General features: G+C 38.4%; 1 protein-coding gene across 1 annotated transcript in view; it reads left to right on the forward strand.

The window, feature by feature from the left end:
- The window catches only part of LOC107102270 (whirlin-like), a 75,866-nt gene that overhangs the window by 29,063 nt on the left and 35,999 nt on the right, over nt 1–10,804 (forward strand). Inside the window, exons 2-3 of the mRNA XM_015401505.1 lie at nt 7,439–7,615; nt 8,934–9,110. Of these exons, the coding sequence (XP_015256991.1) occupies nt 7,439–7,615; nt 8,934–9,110 (354 nt within the window). The remainder of the gene's footprint in view (nt 1–7,438; nt 7,616–8,933; nt 9,111–10,804) is intronic.

Here is a 10,804-nt window from a genome sequence, read left to right on the forward strand (position 1 = left end):
AAATGTGAAAGTCACTTGCCCAAAGGGCAAGTGGTAAAAATCGTTAACGTCAACCCCTGCTATCTATCCGTCAGTTTTTAAAATTCACGTTTGGAGATCCAAACAGAAAATTTAAGCAAATGACACCATAGATCCTTTTGAAGTTTCTGCTCCCTCAGATACCTTTAGCCTTTAACAGGCTGTGGCCAAGCAAGGATCCTGCTAATCCTTCAGCTTACATCTGACAGATTAAATGCATAGTAGGCAGACATCATTAAACATTGTCATTGATTTCAAAATCTGACACACCACACAAATACCTTTTGATGAACTATTCTAATCATCAACGTACCATTATCATTTAATTTCATAAACATTTCTTTAAAAAAAGGCATTGATGAAATATTTTAAAGCACTAAAGAAATGTTCCAGTACTACACTCTTTGTCATCTCATTGTCTTTTAGGCATAAATGCAGCTACTGCAGCTCAGGCTTGGCATTTCGGGTTAGTTTGATTTGGAGCAATTCATTTCCAAACTGCTATGTTAATGATTGCCATTATAATCCCTGGAGGATATTTCAAAGCACAATGTAGTTTAAATACTGATGTTGCCTCTGATGAGTTTCCGCTATACGAGATAATTAGTCATTTTTTTTTGTCATCTCAGGATAATCTAATTCAATCATCTAGACAGGTTTTTTAAAAGTCTTTAATCTAAGGTAATCCAGCTGATTGTTTCCAGTCACTGACTTTGCAGGATCCATTCATTCTGGATGAGGATGTAGCATTTGTAGATATTCGCCTGAATTGTGTTGTTGACTCTGCAGTACTATGACACAAAAACGGAACATGGAAGCAATTCAGATAACAGGGTACTAACACCATAGGTACCTCTGTCTAGGAGAGAAACAGATAAGCAGATAAACTATGAGCTGGTTTGTGTCACAAAATATGAAAGAGAGCACATACAGTTGGTCAAGGTAAAAGCTATAGCTATGTCTAGGAAAGAAACAGGACTAAACACTGAAAAACTGTTTAGCTCAGAACAGAACGATCTAGTATTCAAAGTGGACAAACAGTGATATTTCTCAAAACCTTTATGGAAAACTGAATTGTAGTGAGTGGCATCTGCCTCTATGGCTGGAACCTCTGGTCTTATAGTTCAGTCCAAATCCAGAGATAGAGGACGTCGCACAGAGTCCCAGATGCTGATGTATCGGTGGTTGGAGGACAGGCAGGAGATCAGACCCAAGCCAAAGCCGATGTCGGTGAGGTGCTCCGTTGTCGGAGCAAGGAGGTCAGAGATCCAGTTTGGTCTCAGTTCAATGTACTGTACACAAACAGGCAGATATCCGGCAGGAGTCAGCAGACAGGTCAGGCAAACAGTTCAGACAGGAACAGGCAGGCTCAAAGGTTGAGAGGCAGAACAGGTCAGGATCAGGTAATCAGGATACAGGAATGCTAGAATAAGTCTCACCAATGGCACAAAATAGTCTGGTACTGATGAGTGGTCTGAAGGCTGGTTAAATAGAGATTAATACAGATGGATCAGATAGGCAGGTAATGAGAACTGTCTGGAGCTAAGCAGGTGTCTGAAATGAGTAACCAGACCAGGTATCAGTACCAAGATCATGACAAAAACAGCCCCATTTGTTTACAATTAAAACATTTGACAGTAGCAGCCCAGCTGATACCTTCTTCCAGAATTGTGTTACAGTCGGATTAGGCTACTATGATGTGAAACTAACATAGTTTACAATGATGAACTAACAAATACGGTAGAAACGATGAAACAGAATGATTTTTCTTTCTTATTCTAGGCTTCGGCATATTGAGTTGAGCGTGGTATGTGTTAGCATAGTATAATATTTAGTAATGCCATTATGAAGTAATCGCTATTAAATTTGAGCCGCAGATGTGTTTATTCTCTACATAGTAGGTATCACTCGCATGTGTTGGAATCTGTCAGTATGTCCAAAAGATCTTTAACAACCTTGCTGTTGGATGAACAGGAATAGATTCAAGTGTAATTTTAATGCTTGTCTGACAAGTTTTGAATACTGGATCTTAAATCCTAAACATTTTTTTACCACACACAAATCAGGAGCATCTTTAAAGGACAGACTTGGTAAGGGGGAAAAAAAAGTAACACTTGTCAGACATTTCCAGGGACGCTACAGTTAGCAGTCACATGATGGTGCTGTTGTTAGACTTCAGCGGTGTCAAAGAGGATATACTTAAAGTGCATTAGTTTCTACAACCTGCACTCCAAGGCTTTTAGCAGGAACAAAGTCCCATCAGAAAGAACAGATCTTACCTAAAAGGTGTTCTCATACACCGCTCCATTCACCTGGAACATTTTACGTCAGGGCATGAGGTTGTCCAGAGTTTCATTGAGATACTTTTAACATTTTATGAGTTGTTGAAAAAAAAACAAAAAAACGGTGTTTTGATAATAGCTTTTTCACTCAATTCAGTTTGAAATAAAACCTAAAAAAGCTTACCCTGAGGACGTATGCACACTGTTTCATTTTAAAGGCACAACTGTTTTGCTCCTGCTTGGGTTCTCAAACAAATTACTTCCTCCTTTTTTTTGCGTCCCTAAAGTTGCACCTTCAGTGAGATGCTTATTTTATATAAAAAAACTGAATTGAATTAAGTCATCTTGGTCATGCCGCCTGTCAAAATGTTAATTGCGACTACACGGACTGACCTCAAACAAATGCTTGCAGAATGGCCGAGATATACTCGCGAGTTGGGTTGCTGTGCCACGCCGTGTGCAAGCGCATAGGAGTGCTGTACCTGTTTATAGTTGAGGTGGATGTAATTGCAGTACTCACAAAAACCACTTGTGGGGCAATAATCAACATAGCAAGCGGAACTGCAGAAAAAAAGAGAAGAAACCCTTGACATCCCACTGCCAAAACGGCTGTGCACAGTATTAAAGAAAAGTAGGTGTGTTTTTGCAGCTTCACAGAAATATACATTGAAATAAAATGGTAGGTGTACCTGCTGCCCACTGAGAGATGTGATAATGGGGAAACCAGCCTTCCTGTTAAGCCCATACTCACCTTTTTGTTTTTTAATAACAGATATAAAAAACGTCTGCTATATACAAGCTGAATGCATTGTATACTATGGGTATACTTTATTTTGCTGTATGTGATGGAACCAGAAACTAAAATCCTTGTTTATACCATGAGTTTGCCATTCATATAAGCAAAGCATGCCTTCCGTGGTGGAAGGCATGCTTTGAGAATTTTCTTAACCATGGTTTCACACCAGGACTTAGAGATACACTCATTCATCGCCCAGACTTAAGTCGCTGAGGTGGTCTAAAAGTCCCACAAAAGTCCCTTTGAATGTTGCTGTAATGCTATGGTTTATACGCCTTATTGACATTTGGTGCCAGTCATTGACAGTGACCGTGGACTAGCAGACTAGAGTGGTGTGTTCCAACTACAGAGGCATCACACTCCTCAGCCTCCCCAGGAAGGCTTATGCCAATGTCCTGGAGGGCAGAGTCTCTGTGTTAAACCTCAGCCTCAGAAGGAGCAATGGTGTTGTTCTCCGGTGCGAAGATTCATGGGAGATATCCACCGGGTCCATGCTTGCTTTGGACCTGGAGAAGGCATTGGACTAGATGTCCCTTGTGGTACCCTGAAGATGGAATATGGAGTCAGTGGCCCATTATGAGGGGTCATCTGGTCTGTATAAATGTAGCAAGAGTTTTGTTGCATTGCTGGCATTGTCAGACCTTTTCCCGCCTCATGTTTGACTCAGCAAGCCTGCCAATATAACTAGTCCTGTTCATAACCCTCATTTGCATGTTTCCAAGCAATACAAGGCCTTGTCTCTATAAAGACTCAAACTCACTGCTGATCCAGACATTTCAATTGAGAAAGCTTCCTGGAGGGGAAGCGAAACGTCTTCAAACCTTGGAAACCTAGTCCAGTGGATTGTTTTTTAAACTTTTACGGAATGACTATGACCTGGATGACTGAGAATCTTCATCAGCAAACCCTCATTGTAAGGACTTCTAGATGCAGCCAAGGGCTAGATGGGAAATCCTTCTGTTGGTGTTCTGGGCACCAGGAGGCCCAGCAAAAGGCCAGAGACAAGATGAAGAGACAATATTTATTGCTTGGGTCTGGAGAAGCTGGAAAAGATATCTGACAAAAGGCAAGTCTTTGCTCAGAGTTCTATCCTCGTGACCTTGTTCCAGATAAAGCGGATGATGAGAAGTAACAGTACAAAATTGTGAATTGATACCTTTAAGCAGGTTTTACATTTGAGGTGATTCTTAGGGTCATGATTGACTGAAAGGTCATTAAATTAAAAGTATGACTCAAAACTGAATGTTGGAGAGGGATAGCTTCTAAATGAGGTCAGGTTCTGGCCATCTGTCTCCTTCTTTCCTGGTGTCCTTGCTTTACTGCTGGTTGAGTCACAGTCATAGTCAGCACTGTTGCCTCCAAGCCTCTGCTAATTCTTCTCTACTTTAATGAGACAACAAAATGGCACGACAGCAAAAGGCAAAAAGTTTTTTGTAGTATAAAAAAATTAAACTAAATGGAGCATAGTCATTATAGATCATAAGAGGAAGAAAACATGGACTGATTCATTTTCAAAAGTTTAATATGAAGTGAGTTCACAAGAGATAAACATGACTGCATTCCTCAGAGCGGTTTGGTATTAAACTTTTACATAAAACAGAAAAACAATCTGACCAGGTGTGTTTAGGGGTAGACAAAGATGTTCTAGACTGAAGTAAATGTAGCTGATATTTACCTGTTCAACACCTCATATTATACTTTATTGGAAATTATTCAGCAAGAAGTGGTTCATAAATAAGAATATCCAACAACATGCTTTGTTTAGCATTGGCAAACAGGCTTTTGCAAGTTTTAACAGCCGCACAATCTGAGGGCCAATCTGTGCTCTTCTCTGTCACACTATACATTTTATAATTTCCTTCATTTGCTTATTACACGCTGCTAATTTCATAAAGTAATTTATAATTTTCAACCTTTAAACCTAGGGCCTGTTTTTCTTCTGCTTGTTAAGTGACATAGTACTGTTTGCCTCTAACTAGCAGCTGTATCCCTAAACTGCCAGGGGTGACTTTGATTGACAGCATCATGAGTTTATCTGGTTGGATAATGAATGAGACAAAAAGCAGGAATTGGTCAAAGGGGCAGAGAGCTGTGCCCTGAGGAGAATGACAAACCAGCTTGAACTCATGTGGGTGTTTTGCTCCTAGCAATATTGTGTCTTTATAATAATGTCTATAAAGGCAAATACATTTTTACTTTTACTTTGAAAACATAAATTAATAATAATACCAATCAGTGGTTTTAGTTTCTATAATGTGTGAAATTTAAGCACTTATCTTGCAAAGTATATTTGATTAAAAAAAAAAAATACTCTGAAATCCTTTTTTTTTTCTTTTTACGACAATTTTTGTTTATTACCCAAAACCCTTCTGTGTGCTGTAAACTGATTAATACTGGTTGTTTTCGATAAAGATCCCAAATAAGCTACAAAAGTTTTGGAAACAAATTAATAAATAAAGTTAAAGTTAGTTCAATTCAATTTATCCATTTTGAATGAAAAAACGTACTGGATGGGAAGTGAAACGTCTTGACATGGTGCTTAACCAAACTCTTAAGCAAGTGACAACTGCAGACACAGAGGCAGATTTAACGGTTTATTTCCTGGTTTAATGGAAAAGTTCTCAGTCAACTTAGACAGCAAAAGAGAGAAAGAGACACTGAGTTTGGATCCTTTTCCGGAGGATGCTCTTGTGTTGGACTGAGGGTGGACAGGCAGGCTGATTGGTCCTGTAAGGAGTCACCGGAGAGGAGACAGTTCCAGAACAGCGAGGAGATGAAGGAAACAGACCTGATCCTGGTTAGGGTCAGGTCTGGTTCTGTGGAAGACGAGATCAAGTAGAGGTTAGAGGAGACTCTGGGAGCTTAGATCATTAACATTTACCTGCTTTACCACTGAGAGAGCGGAACCAACAGGCAGCTTGCTCCAGGAAACTGCTCCAATATAAAGGCCCCCACTGATTGCCATCAAGGAGTAACAGCTGGAACAAGCCTGCCCCCCTGTAAGTAAACAAAACATAAAGACCTAACACTTCTTCTATCTTGGAAACAAGTCCAATGGATTGTTTTTTTTTTTTTGTTTTTTTTTACCTTCCTGGAATGACTGTGACCTTGATGACTGAAAATCTTCACCAGCAACTAAATAATTAAGGCTGTAGTCTAACCATGACCCTCCTTTGCCACATTTTTTCACAGCTTTTATTGTTATTACAGTGTCACAAGTAGAGAGAAATGGTTATATTTTTATTTTGAGGATTTTGGGGGGGGGGGAATTGAGAACAATTCACATACCTGCATCAGAGCGCTACCTGTTTTATCTGTGGACGTTTTCATTCATGCAAAACTAGCAGCAGTAGTGGAGTTGGGAGATGCAATCCATTTCTTAAAGCAAAAATGCAGGCAATCCTTCCGCATTGAAAATGAAAGCAAATTATTTGGTCCATTCTTCTTTTGAATCATCAGCTATCTTCCTTTTTTTCCCTTTGGGATCCATGGCCCAAGACACACCCACAGCTTTCTATGCCTGGCACCGCGCCACGCTGAGACATGTGCTGCAGGCTTTGACCACTGATCTCTATGGCTATGACGCACATTTTCATTGAAATAAATGTTTACATATATCGTTTCAATTATTTATTATACAAATGTTTGCAGCATTGTAAAACATAATGAATGTCTGTTTGACCTCCTTCACACCACATTACAATAAACAATCCAAAAAAAAAAAAATTTCATAAATTGAAAAAGCTCCTGGGAGCTGCAAGGGGGGGCGCTAAAGAGCTGCGTGTTGCCGACTCCTGGATTAAACAATGCTCTGTAAAGGAATGTATGTTTAATACCTGCTTAAAGGCTATAATTTTGAATGCATATTGTAATTCATTTAATATTAATATATTTTGGTATTAAAAAGAAAAAAATGTTTTAAGCAAAGACTATCTATACAGATAAGGATATTATTTATATATATTTAGTATTATATTGACTATCAGATAATGATACAGCAATAATAGGGCATTGTCCTGGTAATTCTTTTAATTTACCACCAAAGCAAGGAGAGACAAAGATGACTGTTGAGGGACAGAAAAAACGTACGTTTTTATAATACCAAAAATAAATGGCTTCTCTATTGTGCTGTTTCAAAAGAAAGTGACTGATACTTCGGGTTCCTCGTTGCTCTACTTTTTGTGATCCAGGGCTCCAGACTAACTAGCTCAGCATATCTATATGTAAACACGTTCTTTTTTTAGTGTTTGATCAGTTAAAGAACACATCAAATGGATATTTGTCAAATGCTGCATTGTTACTGTCGCAGTACCTTAAAACTCCCTGGTGTCGTCTGATACAGGTGCTGAAGGGATGCAAGAAGTTGACCATGTCAGTGTGTTCAATGGGGGGCATCCCAGGAGGGTACATGACCAACCAAGTGTACAGCTGGGTGGACCCTCAGGGCCGGAGTGTGTCTCCACCACCTGATAGCCTGGAGGCCCACCCAAGGCAAGGACACGGCATGGAGGACAGGACGGTAAGACCAATATCTAAATGATGATCCATAGTTTATGCTTCAGCAGATCATGGAGTTATGTATTACTGCAGAGACAGCTTTTTTTTTTTTTTTNTCACCAGCAACTAAATAATTAAGGCTGTAGTCTAACCATGACCCTCCTTTGCCACATTTTTTCACAGCTTTTATTGTTATTACAGTGTCACAAGTAGAGAGAAATGGTTATATTTTTATTTTGAGGATTTTGGGGGGGGGGGAATTGAGAACAATTCACATACCTGCATCAGAGCGCTACCTGTTTTATCTGTGGACGTTTTCATTCATGCTTGAAACAAAACTAGCAGCAGTAGTGGAGTTGGGAGATGCAATCCATTTCTTAAAGCAAAAATGCAGGCAATCCTTCCGCATTGAAAATGAAAGCAAATTATTTGGTCCATTCTTCTTTTGAATCATCAGCTATCTTCCTTTTTTTCCCTTTGGGATCCATGGCCCAAGACACACCCACAGCTTTCTATGCCTGGCACCGCGCCACGCTGAGACATGTGCTGCAGGCTTTGACCACTGATCTCTATGGCTATGACGCACATTTTCATTGAAATAAATGTTTACATATATCGTTTCAATTATTTATTATACAAATGTTTGCAGCATTGTAAAACATAATGAATGTCTGTTTGACCTCCTTCACACCACATTACAATAAACAATCCAAAAAAAAAAAAATTTCATAAATTGAAAAAGCTCCTGGGAGCTGCAAGGGGGGGCGCTAAAGAGCTGCGTGTTGCCGACTCCTGGATTAAACAATGCTCTGTAAAGGAATGTATGTTTAATACCTGCTTAAAGGCTATAATTTTGAATGCATATTGTAATTCATTTAATATTAATATATTTTGGTATTAAAAAGAAAAAAATGTTTTAAGCAAAGACTATCTATACAGATAAGGATATTATTTATATATATTTAGTATTATATTGACTATCAGATAATGATACAGCAATAATAGGGCATTGTCATGGTAATTCTTTTAATTTACCACCAAAGCAAGGAGAGACAAAGATGACTGTTGAGGGACAGAAAAAACGTACGTTTTTATAATACCAAAAATAAATGGCTTCTCTATTGTGCTTTTTCAAAAGAAAGTGACTGATACTTCGGGTTCCTCGTTGCTCTACTTTTTGTGATCCAGGGCTCCAGACTAACTAGCTTAGCATGTCTTTATGTAAACACTTTCTTTTTTTAGTGTTTGATCAGTTAAAGAACACATCAAATGGATATTTGTCAAATGCTGCATTGTTACTGTCGCAGTACCTTAAAACTCCCTGGTGTCGTCTGATACAGGTGCTGAAGGGATGCAAGAAGTTGACCATGTCAGTGTGTTCAATGGGGGGCATCCCAGGAGGGTACATGACCAACCAAGTGTACAGCTGGGTGGACCCTCAGGGCCGGAGTGTGTCTCCACCACCTGATAGCCTGGAGGCCCACCCAAGGCAAGGACACGGCATGGAGGACAGGACGGTAAGACCAATATCTAAATGATGATCCATAGTTTAAGCTTCAGCAGATCATGGAGTTATGTATTACTGCAGAGACAGCTTTTTTTTTTTTTTTAGAAAACAAACATTGAAGACTAGTTTCAAATATTAATTTGTTTAATTATGCTGGGTTTGTCCCCCCACCCATGAAACAGCAGTTTGCTGATCACCATTTAGGCTTCTGACCCTCTGAGGACAGTTAAGATGACCTTTGATGCTGTGACATTTGAAGACACATTTATTCATGCTCCACAGGCCTTTGGCTCTGATCCCAGTTTGTGTAAATCTTTACATTCATGTAAACTGACTCATCTGAACAACACAACAACTGTTCCTGGGCCAGATTAAAATCTCTCTATCACGCTGTTAATGTTTCACTCAGGGTAGAAACCATTTTACTGTCTGATGCTGTGATATGACCATTATCAAGTTTTTTTCTCTAAGTGGAAGAAGATATACCAAGTATGCCTCCCTGTATCTTCCATGGATGGTTAAAATAATGAAAACATGAGCTCCATAGAACATGGAAGGCTGGATGAGTCATTTAAAGAAGAGGTCAAAGAGTCAAATTTCTTTGACTCTGTGATGAAAGCAGCATTTTTATTTTAGAATTTATGTCAGTTTTATATTCACTTATTACAGATCTTTATTTTATGTGTAAAAAATCCTGGTTCTCTGCTTTAGGTCATCCCACAGATCTTTACTAAGATCTACTCCTGGGGACTAAATAGGGATGGAAAAAGTAAATTTTCTATTTGCACACATATGGAATAAATTCACAACTACTTCCATTCAAAATATAATAAAATATTAACTCAATTAATTCAACTCCAGGTTAAACATATTTCAGTTAAAAATGTTAACTGTGCTAGTAAAACTCAACTAAATGAATAAAAAAGGCTAATTAAGATGGTTGAAAGCCATTACCAATAGAATAAAGCAATGAAATGACAGCATTTTTTTCAGAATCAACATATTACATCAAATTAACTTTTGCACTAATGTAGAGGTATTGCTGTGTGTTAAAACCAATTCACCAATGCAAATCTAAGAGGTAGATAATTAATATTATTTTGGCAAATCAGTGTTTAAAATACAAATACTGATTTGTCTTATCAGAATCTAATAACCATTTAGGTAACTGATTCCTAATACCATGTAATTATGCTTAAGGGAATAACAATGGGTTCAAAATAGCAGGAGATAAATGTTTGATTACACTAGAGGGCACTCAAGGTGATGGGTGGTTGGTTGGATGTGCTTATTTTGCTGTATTTAATTATGTTAGACAAAGGACCTAACGGTTCGTAGACAAGAGGGAACTTGTTTTAAAGGACTCTTCGTTCCTGATTTAGCAATCAAATGTAATGAACAAATTACAAAACACATAAACATTAATGCCATATTAATATTTAAACCCTTATCGAAATACAGTTTTTCATAACTTTATAAAGAGATCTCAAAACTTGTTGGGCATGTACTTCAGTTAAATTCATTATTTTAAATATCGCCAGTTCCAAACACGTGTAATCTAATGGTGCTTTTCAGAGACATTACAGTCAGATTGGTTGAAAGTTTTTGTGAAGAAAATCGGTTGATTGCATTAATTCATTGACATGCAAGACATGCTCCCCCTTGAAGAGCTTAAAGGAATAGTACACCCAAAACATGATTAGC

The sequence above is a fragment of the Cyprinodon variegatus genome, unplaced genomic scaffold, assembly GCF_000732505.1.
Source record: "Cyprinodon variegatus isolate N-32 unplaced genomic scaffold, C_variegatus-1.0 Scaffold1228, whole genome shotgun sequence".
Lineage (NCBI taxonomy): Eukaryota > Metazoa > Chordata > Actinopteri > Cyprinodontiformes > Cyprinodontidae > Cyprinodon > Cyprinodon variegatus.